At 35.9% G+C, this 17,954-nt stretch overlaps 1 protein-coding gene across 1 annotated transcript in view; it reads left to right on the top strand.

The window, feature by feature from the left end:
* LOC112966773 (G-protein coupled receptor 98-like) overlaps positions 1 to 17,954 on the top strand; it is a 200,341-nt gene that overhangs the window by 90,253 nt on the left and 92,134 nt on the right. The window contains exon 32 of the mRNA XM_026067216.1: positions 13,391 to 13,507. Coding sequence (XP_025923001.1) covers positions 13,391 to 13,507 — 117 coding nt within the window. The remainder of the gene's footprint in view (positions 1 to 13,390; positions 13,508 to 17,954) is intronic.

Raw genomic sequence — 17,954 nt, forward strand, 5'->3', positions numbered from 1 at the left:
TCTAGTGTGAGACATGCCTGAAATCAGGCCTAGGTATCATCATCAGGGTGAGGAAACAAAGTATTTCAACACAGGAGAAGACTTGAAAATCAGCTGGGAGGGTATGTATAATGTTTGGAGAAAAATGCCAGATTCAGAAATTCATTATCAACCTGTCCCAACTGAGTATACAGTTCTTGATGAAACACAGAGTCAGTCCCCTTCCTCTGTACTCTCTCCGTCTTCCCTGTTTGTCAGATGGCCTCCTTTGAGAATGACATTTCCTTGATGAAACCAGGAATCTACTGGTTGTTTTGTCTTCTGTCTCACCATATCTGCCTGCAACTTCAATCTAGTCATTAGATTCCCTAGAAAATGAGTTATTACTAATTGCATTTTTGTTCCTGTTTGAGTTTGATAGAGCAGGGGTTTGGATATTTTGTTTTTAATAAAAGCCCAGGGATGCAGTTTAAGCACTTTTAGACCTAGGGATTCCATGTAGAGTGAGATAATAGAAAGTCAAACCTGTGATCTAAAGTTTCTCTCAAGAGGGATATGAGTCGCCAGTCAATCTTGTGACCATTATGCATATCAAAAACTAAAACTAAAACTTCAAAACATGTACAATGTTTCCAGTTCAGATGCATCTACATATGATGAGTCCAAATCAATTGGCTGTTGGCTATTTTGGGTATGACTGATAAAATTTCTCTTTAATTCCTATATATCTGATTTTGGGATTTTGTTAGAACAAGAAGAATTTTGAATTACCGAAAGTGTTGTGAAACGAAAAGACTTTCACATCCCAGGTTTTGTCCCACCCTTTTTATAAACTGCATAAATATTTTTATATATTGAAAGAAAATACAGTAGACAAGTTTAAAATGTAGATAGCAGACTTGCTTCTGATTTCTATTATTCTGAAAAAAGAGAGGCAGTCTCAAGGAACTGATTTTGATGTTTCCTAAGTGTGCATCAGAAATTTGAAGCTAGTAAGTGTGATAATATATGCAAACATGATCAAAATCATACCCTAAGCATTGAATATGTTTAAGTGCTTCATTTCCAGGGTCCCCTGGTACTAGTTTGCGAAACTAATGTTTCAAATTGCAAGAAATTAAGACAAACATACAAAAAGCAGCTGGCTTAATGACAATAAAGAACTGTGCATTCAAATTCCTCTAGCATTTGACAGGAGATCTTTTTTTCCATTACATGATAAACCATGGAAAAGGAATTATACCATATGAACCTACATGGCCTAGCCTTTTGGGCATGACAGTCTAATTTACTAAGTAAGATACAATCAGTGTTTTTTTTTTTAATCCAAAAATCTATACATACATTTGAAAGAATTAAACTTGAATCACTTTTTATTTTTAAAAATTCTGCTAAGTCTGACTTTTGAATGTTATCTGTAAGCCCACTTTAGACAAAGAAGTTAATGTGTATTATGCATTCTCATTATATATGCAAATTTACATCAATTACATACCTTGACATCTAGTCCATTTTGTTTTCAAGACAGACAAAGTTGGATTAGGATTTATATTCATTGTACAAAGCCAACTCAGTGAGAAACTATTACAAAAACATTGTCTTATCCACTGTTCACTGGAACTTCTAGTCACTAAATATCAAAATAGTGAAGTAGCCATTACAGGGTGATTTCTTTCAGATTAGTTTCCTATACATGTGCTCTATTCCAGAATAAACATTACTTCATTTTAGAAATCATCTTTGCATGATAAAAACTAGAAGAACAGTTATTCTGTTCTTTCTCCCCAGCTATTTCCATATGTTGACAGAGCCACAGAGCATCTAGCATCTAGCTAGACGAGGAAGTTTCTACGTCTGAGTTTGAAAAAGTAATTAAGTCTGTACCCCTGAAGAAAGTTCATGACACCAATGATACAACTTCTAAATTCTATAAATACTTGAGCCACACTCTAGCACCTATTTTTACAGTATTTTTTGAGTACTAAAAGTTGTACTTGGTACCTAATCTATGTTATTGTTGGTAGTGATAGGTACAATTCTAGGATCCTTATCTTTTTGGCATATCTAATGCATTTTTGTTTTTAAATCTAAATTACTGCTTAGAGCACTAATGACCCAGTTCTTTCCCAGAGTTGTATACAGAGGGGGTGAGTCTGTACAAAACAGAATAGAAAGAGATTATTTAATAGTAGGTATGATTCTGCATCAGCTGGCATGCTTGTGATTGTTTTATTATAGGCAGCTGAAAAATCCTGTCTTCAAGTGGAACCAYCTTAAATCTTTACTGCTTGTAAATGTCTACATTATTTACTAATTCAGGTTGATCGGTGTGGATCCAAAAGTCAATCTTTCTATTAACACAACAAAACACAAAAGTTTTGTGTTATGTGTCTGTTAGGGAGGGAAACCTTCTTCTGCTTTTACTTTTTAATTATGGAGTGTTTTGCACAGAGAAAGCAACCATTTAAAGATAGCTGTATCACAATAGATGACACCGTTAACTAAACCAATCATTCCCTAGACCATATTTTGACATTTAGAAATAATCTGAATCAAATGTTGCCAGAAATATTTAAAGAATGCCAGCATTTCTTAATATCATAGCTTACAAATAATAGTAGAACTATGGACTTATCTGCTAGGGCTTGCTGAAGAATGATTAGTCTGTGTAAAGGAAATTTCCCCTTACGTGTTAAATGCTTCTGGCAAAACTTTAACTGCTTCAATTAAATGGTCTTTCATATCACACCAGACTTCATCTTATACTAGCCCTTCTAACCAATAAATGAAGACATATTCCAAAGCCATCTGATGATCTTGTTTTCTGCACATGAAGCTGTTATTTTCTTTAGACAGTGGAGAGCATACGTTCTGCCAACAGAGATGCTAGTGAAAAGGATAACCATTTACCATCACGACTTTTCTGCTGGAGGTTACTTCCGTGGTGTGCCTGCTATCTGAGCTGCTTAACAGTTATTAATGCTGTAAATATGACCCAGATTAACAGTTTAACTAGTACATCTTTGCATAGCCTAGTTCATTTTAAGTGAAGAAGAAAGGAGAAATCAAAAGACCAGTCTCCAGGCAGAGGTCACAAGTCTTGCAGTTTGCATAGTGAAGCCAGAAGACACTATGTGTCTGCAGTTATATCTTAGTTTTTTCTTTTTTAAAAAGAAGGATAAATAGTTATCCTTCATGGTTGGCTAGTTGTATAAAGAAGCGTGGGAGGCCTCTGATACTATGTTTAATATATTAATCAAGAGGGAACCCTGATTTGCATCCCAGCGCCAATTTGTGGTGAATCTCACCTATACTGTGTTGTGATTTCTACCAAAAGGAAACCTAGACATGCAGGCTGACAGGGAGTTGTAGTTTACTCCAGCCAGAATCAAGACTCTGGRGAGTGACTTCAGAAATAATCCGAAAAGGAGAAAGGTAACTACTTAGTGTCAAGAGTTAATGGGTCCTTTTTCCCTTGCAGTGATTTTACTTACCCAGCATCTTGCATGGCTGACCCTGGAGAGAGTCCTAAATTCAGTTTATATGTAATAAATAGTCATGCTGTCAAATTCTTGTGTACTTACTGCAGGAAACTTGTGCCTGAACTTTAAGAAAACCTATCTCCAGCAATAGAGGAAGCAAAAAGTCTCATTAATGACAGCTTTACCCTGAAAACATGTCCTAGGCATAGAGACATCCTTTCTGAGAAGCTTCTAGAGCCAAAAGAAAATCTTTCACTGCAGATCTCCTGCTCAGGGTCTAATCTGAGCTTCTGGACAGAAAACAAGAGAAGGCAGGTTCTGCCAGAGAAATGCATGCCCATTAGAAAAGGTTGGTTTGGGTCTGTCAAATCAGCCTGTTGAGATTGCCGTAAGTTACGTCTGGGTACTTGAAACTGGAGAATGCTGAAGAGATTTTTTTTAAAGTATTAAAAAGCAGCTTTCCAGCTTCTCTGTTTGCATTCGTGGGGCAGAAGTGTTGTGTAGCAGGATTCAGGCGCTTTGGCTTGTGTTCCATAATGACTGGCAAATCAAAGTATACCTTTGGCCCAGATCTAAATGGGGGCAATATTGTGAACTTTCTTCATGGGGTACTCTGTCGGATACAGTGTTCTGAGTCTGTATGTATAACTAAACAGGTTAGGACCTGCTAAGAGCCCCCTATTCCTTGTTTTTTCCTTATTTAAAAAAAATTGAGTATAACTTCTCAGTGGCTATCATTTAATATATTCATTGTAAGGGATGGTGTGATTGGAATAGAGACCAAATTATAACTGACAATACAGTCTGGTACTTGTGACAGCCTTGCTTTGTAGAGGACTAACTTCTACTCCAGCGTCAGCTCCTAGCTGGTGAGCTGTAGATCATGGTGTCCCATGATCTACAGGGGGTATCCTACTCCCGCCAGATTACCTGCCCCCTTGCTTAGAGAAGCAAAAAAGTCCCAGAGGCTAAAAATAGGAACTGAGGAGGGCAGAGACTGAAAGCAGCATGAAGCCTACTGGCATCCTGCTCAGATGAGGGAAGGGAATGAGCAACATATGGTTACTGATATCTAATCGCTGTTTAAAATGGTTGCAAATTCTGCTGTTGCTTAATAAAGCATAAACATCTTTATACAAAAGCACTGTGGGTCACTATATTGTAAATACGCAATCAACATTTCAAGTGATTTTATTTTAATTAGCTGTTTAGCTTTTCTTATTTAATGTGCCAGTTTAGTGACATAAAATCAGCATTCTTTAAGCAAATAATTCATAAATACAAAATATCTCTAAATATATAAAGCAAATTATATGGTAAGACCTTGGAATTACTGTTCATAAGGCACTTATATTTTAAAATATGTTTAGTGACCTAACCAAAGCCAAAAGAAACAAAGCTAAATATTTAAGTCTTGTTTTTCTGGTGTCAGTAATAAAGCACTAATCCTTTGAATTATGATTCCACTGAAAAATTTTTGTGATCAGTGAAGTCATTTAGCATTTTTGTAAATTCACAAAGGAACTTAGCTCCTTATTTTTGCATCATTAATACAGAATAAAGATGGGATAAAAAATTAGTTACTGGACTTCCCTTTTGACCTACTTAAATACTATGTTTTGAATCTTCTAAATTGTATTTTTCTCRATGTTCTGAAACATGCTGCGTGTTGTATTGTTCCTTTTCCAGAAAGACTGTCTTAGAATTTTTGCTAGTGTCTATAAATCTCCATGTTTTTTGGTACATCCTTTGTTGGTATTTTTGTCCTGGCATTTAATATCAGAACACAAAACACAAAAAGAACGCTTGGCTTACATCAGTGCTGTCCTGACCTACAGAGCAGTAACAAAAAGTATGATTCATATGCACTATTATTAAGCAGTGTCCCTGTGTTCCAGGAGGGTACCCCATTTTTACCCATATAAAGTAAATTCAAGGCAGAAGAGAGCAGTTCAGTGAGGACATGAAAGTTTTAATGTGTTTTTCTTTCCTATGCTATTGTTCATTGCAATTAAGTCCAACAAAAGGAACAGCACAATAAATTCTGTCTTTGATACTGTTCCTTTTCTGAGATTGTATTGGTATAATGACAAATAGAATGTGGTTGGGCTTTTTGTTTTCTTTTTTCATAGAAATGCATGTTAAAAAAACTGTGCCAGGAAGAAAATAATCTTTACCTGTCTGGCACAATTGAATTTTGAATTAGAAAAATTCTCTTTTATTAATTTATTCTTAATGTGAGAAGAAATGAAATAGCCACTATTGGGATCAGTTTCTGTAAGATAGATGTGAAGACATTTATTTACAGAGGAAGACAGTGTGTAAAGCTCTGTGAATTTGGGCTCTTTGTGTGAAACAGAAATTTACAGAAATTACAGAAATGCAGTGTAAGTATACTGGCATAATCTTTATCGATACACTCATAAATACTCCAGACAAATTGGCAGCTTGGTCTGTGGGTTTCTCCCAGTGGGGAAGAATCTTTTAATGAGGAAGTTTGAAAAGGTACAGGATGCAGGGGTGCTTCCTGCGCGGATGAGAAAGTGAAACTGTTTTGAGCCAACAGATGCAGCAAGTCCTAGCTCAGTACCCTCTTCCAGAACTAAATGCATCTTGTTCTGCTGCTTAATGGTTTTATATCTGCTTGGGCTGGCCTTCTGAAAAGAACAGAGATACATAGAACAACACCAAATTAATCCACAATTATCATTTGGGGCACTATTAACAAGAAAATATGAATGTAGTGACTTGGACATAGCAATGACCATGTCCTCTACTGAGATTTTTTTTGAATAAATCATCCCCAAAGCCTGTTCGAACCAACTGAAAATCACCCACAGCTTTTTCCTCTAGAGCACAGCAAGGTGTTCTCCTCCTTTTTCCTCCTCCCAGAACAACATACTGCCTTTTCAGCACTTCTTGAAACTCAAGGGAAAGACTAACTCTAGGGTTTGTTCTCCTCATATGGAAACATTTTTACAGTTCTTAACATTATAAATCAGCTCTTGATTATACATTACTTATTTTACTTTACCCCTTATTTTACTTATTGCATAATGGATTTTTCTGAGCATTTACAATATCAGTGGTGAAAATTTATAATTTCTAATATTTTTGAAGGAGTTAGAGTATAGCTAATGAGCTATAGCTAATAGCACATTAGATCACATCAGATATACTTAGATCTTTGTAGAACAAAGTTTTTTTTTTCCCAGTATTTATTGCAATGTTAGGCTGAAAATGTAAGAGAGAATCTTAAGATTAATAGTTTCAGGTTGGCAGGCACATTGTAAATCTATTTATAGATTTTAACAGAAAACTCATTAGGTATTGTATATTCTCTGACTGAGAGAGATTACATGATATGATTTGCCATAAAAAACAAGTTTGTCTTTAAAATATAAAAATAAAGGAATATTCTTTCATTGAAGTATTGCAAATTCAGGAATTTTACTGCACTTCTGTGGGACAGTTCTGAAGGGAGGTAAATACACCATAACGGTAACCATTTTAATACAGTATTTTTCAAACAAGTTCAGAACAATTGGTGGAAGCCATGATGTAGGCTTAAATCCAGAAGTGATAGAAAGTGCTGATATTTTGGTTTTCTATTTGAAATCATTGGCCTTCACCACTATTGACATTTTGAATGAAGAGAAGCAAACATTCAAGGCTACTTCTTCAGTAGGATTCATAAAAATGTGCATTGTTCTATTATAGTAAGCACCATTGCAAATGTTTATAGTTCCTTTATACCTTAAAAAATAAAATATTTGTAGTGTTTGGTATACTTAAAATGAGAAATACTGCAAATAATTTGGTATCTAGAGCAATTCATTAATATCAAGGTTTCTTCAAAGACACAACTTTTTTCACAGATAATTTTTCCCATGTGCAATCCTGAATTTGGTCATACAGTGATGAAGTAGTGTATGACGGTACACATAATATGTGAGTTTTGTACATATAGTCCAAAAACTGCCTCAGTCCATTCTGGTCAGAGGTACAGAGTTTGAGGTCTTTATTTTTATAGTTCAGAGTAGAGATAAGATTTGTTTCAATGTATTGCATGCTGTAGCCTCATTTTAAAGTCTATCATCTAGCAGCATTTCAGCATGGGGCAAGTTGTAATAAATGCTACTTTGTATTCCAGTTATTTATTATTCTTACATATTTGCTCTTATTTAAGTTTCAGGCAACTTACTTCTCACTCAGCTATTGTTTACGGACTGATATGGAGTTGCTTCAGTCTTCATATCTTTCCTCTTTTATATAATATTTGAAATGCAGCTCTCATTTAGACAAGCGGAATTATTGTTTGCTCTGTAAATTTCTGTAATAAGGCAAAGTTTTGCTCCACCAATTCTGACTTCACAAGATTTCAATAAATTCCTTTAGCATTAGAAAGCTGACTGCTTCCCTGACATCATCTATACTTGCAGTTAATGAATATGTCATGTATATTTGGATGGTCATATTACATGAGAATAGAGTAATTTTCTTGTATGGAATTTTTGGCAAAAGGTTTTTAGTTATGTAAATGAAGAGAAAATAATGTAAAATTCCTGGTAAAACTATGCAGTGAGACAGGAAAATGAAATAAATTAAGTATGGCTCCAAATCAATAAAATTAAAATCTTCACATTTTCAGAATGTTGAACATTGCTATTGGGATAAAGGCAGGATGGTTAATAGAATTAGTTGGATGGAATAAAAGTTACCACTACTGAGGTAGAAGCAGAACCCAAGGGAYTGGTGCATTCATACATGGGAACAAAAGGGTCCCCAATCCTAAATTTGAAAATGCTGGCATGAGACCTTGCAGGGCTAGCAGAAAGTGTTTTTTAACAAATCCATCAATTCAGAGTGATACTGTGTGACTGAAAAATAGTACATTAAAAAGGGGAAGTAATCTTTTGCAACTGCAGGCCCATTAATTTGGTCTTAGTAGCWTGTGAGAGTTTAGAAAAAAATGTATCAAAAGACACAGAGATAAATGAAGAAGAGAATAAGGTCTCCCATGTGCTTATGCTTAGACCATGTCAGACTAACCTGGTAGTTTTCTTTGATAAGATAAATGCAGTAAAATACTTGATATGTCACATAATTAGAAAATAATAATAGAGGAGTATTAGTCCAAGAATTTGAGCATGGGAAGAGAAAGACTAATGGAAAAAAGACAGCTATGAGAGAGTGGTGAATGAAGAGAGGTATTTCACTGATCCTAAAGGACCAGTCTTTGGAAGAGAAAATAATGTGCCCTGGCAAAATGTACCAGTGGCATAAAATGGAGAAACACTGTCACTATAAAGGGGTGTTGGGATAGCAATTGGGATAGCATGTAGAAAGATGTGAATAGCTTTGAAGACTGAAGCATGAAATAGGATAATATTTGCTAGTTCAAAAGTGAAAAGTCATAACTTGTAGGTTAATAGCAGAAGTTTTTCCTCCCTGGAGAGAAGTAATCAGTTGGAAATGAGAAGAAAATACAGGTGTACTAGATAATCATGAGGTAACCATGCTATTACCATATATCAGAAAAGGTGGTTTCATAGGAAATAAGGACATACTAAACTGTTGGGTGAGAACCATCTGAGACCTCTGCAGTCCTCTTCATCCAAATCTGAGTACCTTTTTTCAAGAAAGACAGAATCAAAGTGAAACTGGCATAGAAAAGGGCTACAAAATTAGTATAGAACCTGGAAAGACACTCATAAAGGGAGAGTGCCTGAGAGTATAAATTTCACAGTGCAGTACACGGGATTAATTTGAGAAACGAGGCAAATTGATCCAGACAGAATGTTGTATTTGCAGAACCGAACTGCTTTTGCTGCCCAGCCAAGCTCAGGCATCTCGTATGGAGTACTGCACTGTGCAATGTTTGGCTTATCTAGCCTTGAAAAATGAAGTCTGAGGGAGAGCACTACTGCTTTCAGTGAATTCGTGATAGTGCAAACCCCAGGGAGGAGGAAAAGCTGCTTACCAGGAGAGGCTTCTAACAGAAGAACAAACCGATGTAAATTGACCATGAATAAGTTTAGGCTGAAAACCAGAAGAAGGCTCTTAACTAGAAGAGGAGTGAGGTTCTGAAAGTCTGCTGCTTGGAGACAGTTGTTCAAAAATATTCTTCTTCATACAGAAATATACAGTTTTATAAATCATCTCTTATTCCCTTATAGTTTGGTGTCGATGACTTAAGTTGAATGCCCAGGTTCTAATGTGATTGTATGTAATTGCTAGGTAATTGTCTTAGCCTTGTAAAGGAATTACAATATTCTGGTTAATTAACTGATCAGTTCAGCTGTTGAGTAAATGACTGTCGGATAGGAACCCTGTGAAATATCTTTTTTTCCCGCTTTTAACAGAAGTTCATTGATTTATCATCTTTTGGTTTTTAACCTTTATTTGTTCATTTTATCAAGAAGAACCTCCTGAGTGATATGCAATCACTGTTGCACAGAAATTTCACATGCAGGTTAACAAAATTACCAGCCTATTACTTGAATGACTTGAGTCACTTGTTATCCCTTGATTAAATCATTTCAGGTTGGGACTGATCACCTTGACAAGTAGCAGAAAGAAGCATTATGTGTATAGTCTTTGCATAGAACAAAATGGCAAGTTACAAAAAATTGTTTGCTAAGGAACATTTTAGAATCATGTGATCTCTATAAACAGAGCTCTTGAACTACTGGAATCAAGAGGAACCCATGCCATAGGTGGGTTATGTGGCTTTTTTTTTTTTTTTTTTAATGCTCCAAGAGAGAATAATCTCTCAAGACGTTTATTCCAATATATGATGTTACATCTTTGCCTTATTACACAGGTTGCCCATTGCAATTAAAAACTAAGCAAAGTATAGAAGACATGAGGCAGTCAGGCCTAAGGGGCAATTTATGTGGAAGGTGGTCCCTGTATGTTTTCTTAACTGCCTCAGAGATCATGGGAGAAAGGTTTATTCAATGGCCTGCACTGCTTGTGCTTCCACTAAATAGTAGTGTATTGCATTATAAGCTGTGAGTTCCAATGCTGCCAGTATTTGACAGAACAGCATGGTTAAAGTATGGTCTTCTTTCCAAAATTTTCAAAATATTGTCTACCATTTGATTTTTCAGTTATAATCCAATTCCCAGGCACTTGTATCTTCTGCCCAGGGTGCAAGATAAAAATTATATGAAAAATACTTTTTTTTTTTTTTGCCTTAAACACTGTAGTGCCACCTTCCAATAAATTCTTAGCTGAGTGATTACTTCAGCCTTTTAGTTGTTTTATTTCTTCAACAAGCATCAGTATCTGCAAAAGGTATGCATCTACTATTTATGATTTGTATGTTTAGCAAAAATTTGGAACTTTCATATTGTTTTGGTTAAAAAACTGTTGACAGAGCTAGATATCTTTGATGATTTTTTTCTTATATACAAAACATATACTTTTTTTTTTTGAAACTCTGGACGAGACTAGAAATTATAGTTTCTTTGGTTACAGCTGCAAAAGCCTTTCAAGCCAACATTCAGCCCAAAAGGTGCCAGAAACGTGTTCCCAGGACTTGCTCAGTCTGTGTTCTTGTCTTTTCATCCCTTCATTGTCTCTGTCCCCAGTCTGTCAATCTGTCTGTGACATATGCACAAGCCTTCAGAGAACAAGAGGTGGTAAGCCCTTGTATTGTGCTTGCTGTAACTGCAGGCATTTGTTCAAGTTTTTTAAAAAGTACTGTTGGTACTGTTTGAGCTAGCTGGTGAGGCAGAGTTGTTTATGTAAACATTTCTTGTGTTTATCCCTAATGGAAGGCAGCTATTGCACACATATTTCAATTATGTTTAACCCACTCCAGACAATAACATGTGTTTCAGCCCTGTCAGCATTTGGCAAATGGCAGTCTATTAAGCGGTGTGTTAACCTCTTAATCACTGAGTATTGCCATGGTTAGATTCCAGTTCCCAGCAGAACACTCAGGAAGTCCCCAGGAAGCACTAGAAGTACTTTTTTTTTTTTCCTTTTGGCAATGAAATGGCACCTCATAAGTGTTCTTAGTCCAGTTGTTGTCCAGCTGTTCATTGTTATTTGTTCTGTTTCAGTATTAGATAATATTGTCCATGTGAGAGATACCTATTTGCTGTAGTATTTGTCTGTCAATATACAGAGCCCATCTTCAAAAAGATTTTTTTCATAATAAGGAGACTTTGTATTTATAACAAAAATACATGTATGGTATTGGATAACTCATGCCATGTCCAGGGATATGCCAAAATGCTTGGTATACTTTAACCTCCTTCCCCACCCCATCCCACCTCCCAAAAGTTACATTAAATAACTCAGTTTTGAAGCAGCCTGCACAGTCCATAAACTGTTATTACTAAAAAGTCAGTAGGTTGTTGCTCAAAGTAGTAGTATTCTTTGTGAAGGAAAGGAAAAATCATCCATTGCTGCAGGCATTCAATAGGTAAATTGAGCCTTTCTTTATGTGAAGACATTAATTCTTTAATAAAGTCTGTTTGTAGAACTATTTCCTCAGTAAAGAAATTCACAGAAGACAGAGCTGAAACTTTTTGAGATGCATTTTAATTTTAAATGTGTGCTTTGTTTTTTTCCCATGTCTGTTGTAATACAGAATAAACCAATGTCTCTGTTACATTGAAATTGTCTAGTGGGGTTTAGTGCAGTCAGGGTGAGTAGTGAGGTACCTTTATTTCTTAGACAAAGGGCTGGCTACTGCTCAGGCCAAGACACGATCCACTGATCTTTGGCATGCCTGTGCAACATCACTTATATCTCTCTAGTGAGTATGAAATCCTGCCCTGCTCTTAGGCAATAGAAGAAATGCTTACTCCTTTTTATCCAGCAGTACAGTCTTACGCGATGGAGTATAATATTGTTAGATGTCTGATAGTTTGGAAGGGATTAAATGTCTCCTCAGTTTGTTTTCTTGTTTTGGGGTGTTTCTTTTTCTAAGGGATTGGTAGGGCAGGTGATAAGACTTGTAAGAGTTTCCCATGTGATATTCTGAGATTGTACAGAATGTGATGATGAGATATGCAAGATAAATTACAAAAGCTTTCAGTGAGACAGTTAAACCCAAGTATAGGTGTGTTGCACTTACTGGACAGCCTGAAAATGAAAATTATCTCAACATTACAGCTTGAATAGATCTGCATTCTTGAATGTTCTGCATTCAGAAGCAGAAAAACTGTGAGCCTGCTTATTCTTTCACACTAATGTAATGTAAGAATAATTGCATTTGTATGGGTATGAATCAGAGGAGATTTGGAGCCTGCATGTCCAATCAGCAACATGAGTACTATTGAAGACTAGTCAAGAAAGTCATCTGAGTGAATATGACAATGTGCAAGAAAAGATGGAAGGTGCTACGTCCATGGGAAAGCRTAGACAGTAATGCAAAGATTATAAACAGAATATTTGCGCAATTAGAATTTGCAGGCAAAAAATGAAGTAATCTGTTAAAGTGTTTACACAACACACCAATATTATGGTATCGGTGAATTATTTTTAATACCTCATGACAAAATTTCTGGCCGTACAAAAATGAGTAGGTAACGTGTCTTTATATTTTAAGGAGGAAAATCTTCACCCTCAGTTCCAGAACTAGTGTCTAAAATTGCATGGCAAATAGTCCTTGGGACAATAAAACAATAAAAAATTAGTCTCTTTATAGTCTTTTCAAATATGAACATGACACATACCAGATTGTCTGCAAGAAATTTAAAGCTAGTCTCATAGCTGACAATGTTCAAGACTCACTTCTTTAGGGTGAATATTAAAACCAGTTTTCCAGTATATCTCTCCTTAATCTCTGGAACTGTAATTTAGTGTTTGTTTTTCTTCTAAACTGGAAATAATTCCATTTTCTCATTATTATTATATTAATTTTGTTTGATTTCAGTATGCATGTATGTATTTTTTCCCCCCTGTAGATTTCATTTCTGGCCTCAGCTTACATAAGCCAACATCTCTCAGAGGAAAGCTGCTCTGCCCTCGCATCTGTTACCCACTACCTTTACCTTTGCCAGTTCAGCTGGATGCTTATTCAGGTTAGTCTTTTAGAGGTTTTTTTCACTTCTTCCCAAAATCTCTTTAGAAGTAACTGATACTTATACTGTGTTTCTAGTATTTCTTAGTATATGTATGTTTGAAATCTCATGCTACTGGGGGGCAAAGCCGGTGTGTCCAGATCCAATGGTAAATGTTCAAACTCCATAAAGACTTTTTCCACTACTATCCATTACAAGTGTGTGTARGAATTTCTACAGCTCGCTTTGAAAGTTATCTTATAGAAATTACTTTCTCAAAACACTGACAAACTGTTTTTATTAGAGTTGATAGCTTTTCTAAGCACCTCTTATGTGGTCTTTTGAAACAATCTCTTAAAGGTGAAATGCAAGTATAAACTACACTGGCATTTTTGGAGTTGGTAGCATTTTAGTCTATAGACTTGCATAATATGACAAACATGCCTTCAAAATGTAGCAAAGAGAAAATATAAGGCCAAAAGTTTGCATTAAAATAAGGAATATACACATTCACAAATATTTCCAGGATTTTGACACATTATGCAATAGTACACGATACTAAAAAAGAAAGAAAAAAAAACAGTGGAAGACCATGAACAATCAAATTTGACATGGAAAAGTATCAATTGTAAGCTAATCAAAACAACAAGCTATGATTTAATTTAGAAAATACATTAGCATTTCCTCTTCTGGAAATCTGTATTAAGCACTGTCTAATGCATAACTTTTGACATATATTTGAGTAATGGATTTGTCCATAGCACATTTATAACACATGGCATTATATATGCAGCTACAGACTTTTATTTCATTACCATACAAACCTTCTAATATGCAGGTTGTCAGACCAAATCAAGAATGGCAAATTAGGCTTTATTTAAATAAAACTTTCAGTCCTAGTGACATTTGCATGGTCTTTGGCATTTTCCTGGGATTGTCTCAGGCAATTAGTTTAAACGGAGCAAAATCCCAAGAGCTGAGAATCCTAACAGCCTAACAGGGTATTTTAGGTCCCATTTGGTAGATGTATGCATTGTGATATAGTCACAACTATATGGCTTCATCACTTACACTGTTCCTAAAAATGGAGGATTGCCCTTTATTTATTTATTTTTTGCTCCATACTGAACAGAGATTTAAACCAACCTGGCTCTAATGAGGCCTAATATTGTTTTTATTATGGTTGTTTTCTCCTTAATTTATGCAGTTAGCAAGAATAAATATTCTCTCTAGTGGACATTACTTTCTATTTTGTCAATACTGAACTTTGTCTGCCATATTTCCCTTTCATATAGCTTAACTTGTGACTTTCTCTTAGATTGACTAACCTAAATCATTTTGTCACTGGTAATTTTTATTATTTCTTTATTCCAAATTGCTATTTCAGACCATCAGTTTATGAAATATCACATATCTTACAGTGGAGTCATTTAATATCTTTGCCCCAGATGAGAATTAGTCATTTATTCCTATTTCGCTGTCTTCATAGCCAAGCTGTGATTTTTCTTTCACAAAATGATTACATATTTGTACAGTAGTCCTCCTATGAAAAAATGCATACAAACTTTTTGGGAAGTATGAATAGATTACATAAGATTGCATCTTTTTTTAGTCATTTTTTAAATATTCTGTGAATTATAAAATTAATGATAAGCCTCATGAAGGCTCTTCATGTAATTCAGAGATGACAAAGGTGCTTAAGAGAGGAATGCTTGATAACCTGCTGAGCGATGCACTGTCAAGAATAGCCAGGAGAAAAAGTCACACTGAAGGGGAATGTCTCTTTGTCCAGAGACAGGTCTTGAGCTGTGAAAAACTTCTGAAGATAGAAGGACCCAAGAAAGAAAGAAAAAAATCTGAAATGTAGCTGAAACCAGCCCTCAGCTGCAGTCTCTACTCCCCTTGACTGAGAATAGGGTCTTGAATTTGTATCTCCCACTACAAAGCTAAGTGGATTGATCTTCTAGCCGTTGCTTATTTTGAGAAATCTCTATTTCTGCTGTTGTAACTGTCCCAATTTATAAAAATAATTATACATTTATTGAAACAGAAACTTAAATTTTTCTTTCCTAAGTGTGTGCTCTAACCACTGGCTCTTGAGTCTTCTTCCATACCATAATTCATGTTTGATTACTCAAATCAGTAAAAGACATTGAGAAAGACATTTTTCTAGAGACTGGAGCCCTCAGCTAACAGAAGACTGTTTCAATACCCTGCTCTGCAGCACAGGCTTGAACCTCAGTGTCCTAAAGGTGTATCTCATCTTTGCCCTGTTCTGCAGCAGAGAAACAATGTGTCCATCACATGGATAGTTGGAAGTATGCTAAGAGATCCAGTCCCCCTTGACAAAACTGGGCGGAGGACTGTCTATTCTGAGAATCTTTCTCGAGGGCTCCTGGAGTCCTTGTTTCAATTTAGGGCTTTGAATTGTAGCAGATGTCTCAGTTATAGTGCAGTCCATATCATTAAGAAACTCACAGCTGATATAGTGGGGTTGGGATGGAGACAGACTGCTTTACTCTGCTGTCAGGCGCTGAACTTTGTCCCTTCTTCCTTAGCATTTCTACCCAAAACAGTGAGGAAGCAATGCTCAGGCACTAAAGAATGCTGGGGATATCTCTGTCCTTGGTCCCCACAATATTGACAAAGCTTGTGGGGCCAGGGGAAAACCAGACTGATCTGGAAATTCTAGATGCTACTGCTGTCTAAATGGCAGATTTACATGCCCGGGAAATGAATGTTTGTATTTCTCGGAATTGCATACTTAACACACATGACCTGATTTGGGAGGCAGTATTATATCCTTAATAATGTATTTATACCTACATAGGACTTGTGTCTGGGACACAGTAGGCAAAAATATATGAATGGATTCTGTACCACTCATGCAGTCACTCTGCCCTCTTGGACACTGTGTAGAGTAGTGCATATGCTTGATCGTTGACTGATTTTACACATATCTGCTAATGCCAGCCTCGATCACTGCACACAGAAGTAGATGAATGTCATGATCAGGTGTGAGAGGTGTGCAGTTTAAATTGCAGTGCTCAGAATGTGTCTGGACAACATTTCCAGTCAACAAATGTCTTCAGGTACAACCAGTTATCTGTAGAATTGGACCTATACAGGTTGAACTTTGTAGTCCAGCTCTATCAAAGATTTTCCCTTCCTAGATTCTAGGGCAACTTCCTTACCTTTTTGTCTTAATCTGTACATCTTTTGTAGTTTATAGCCAGATATTGCTAGCTCTAGTGCTTACACTTAGCATTTTACTATATTTTATTAATGGTTACAACAACAAAATCCATAGCCTGGCATTCTAACTCTTTACAGTTTTAGCTTCTTGTATTTGTAGGCTTACATTCTCTGTCACTATTTATACTACCCACATAGTTACTGAAATGCAGGAATGGAAAGGACTTCAGAGACCTGCTCTGTTTGCAGAGGCAGAATGAAGGGCACATCAGATTATTGTTGTCACTTGCTTGTCTATATTGTTCTTGTCCTATTGTTTTGTCTTATTTTTTGGCTTTTATGGGGAATTTTTGTAGAATGCAAAGTGTTAATATCATTAGCCTTTTTTTTTCCCAGGATAAAGCTTTCTTGAGTGCAAGAGAAAAGGAGTGAGCAAGGTGCAAATTACTCTTCTTTGTGCCCACACAGTGAACTTAGCCTGGAATATTTGCCTCATACTCATGTCTGAAATTCAGAAGTTTTCCTTCTTAGAAATGTCCTCACCCACTGCTACCTCACAGCATGAGCCTGTATTTTCAAAAGCAGTCTATGTTTTTATCTTAACAACATACTCTAAGGATGCCTTTTCGTAATCTGTTATCCTTCCATCAATCTGTAGTATGACAACCAAGTATAAGTAAATAGAATTCTCTCTCTCTTTTTTTTTTTTTTACATTTTCTAACTTGTTATAAAAAAGCATGTTAAAAAAAAGTAATACGTTAAAAACTGTCTTTTGAGGGGAAAAATAAACCTGTGTAGATCCTCAATTGCCAATTTTGACATAGGAGAAGACTTGTGGGAAAAGATAGACCTTACACAGTTTGTATTTGTTTGAACCATTGCTAAGGTGGAATAAATCAACAGAGAAAGTGTCAATGCAATAAGCAAAACAGAGTGAATATCATGAGCTTGCTGTCACCCATACATGAATCCCCTTCCTGGATATACTGGCACCTCAAAGTTTTCTGTAAATTTACTTGAAGACTTGTAAGACAAGTACTTATCTTACAGTAAGTATAATGCTTATTTTTAAGCATGACTTATGGACTGCTTAACAGGATCCAAAAACTAATTATATGAAAGCATGCAACAACTCTGAAAACAAATGCCCTGCCCATTCCTAAAAAGAAGGTTGAAGGGAAATAGAAGCTTTCCCACTGAACTGCGAAAGACTTTACTTAAAGCATTTTGAAGTTAATCTTTACCTGACATCCACACTTATTGCTGAAGAAA

Source organism: Apteryx rowi, unplaced genomic scaffold, assembly GCF_003343035.1.
Source record: "Apteryx rowi isolate R43461 unplaced genomic scaffold, aptRow1 scaffold_104, whole genome shotgun sequence".
NCBI lineage: Eukaryota > Metazoa > Chordata > Aves > Apterygiformes > Apterygidae > Apteryx > Apteryx rowi.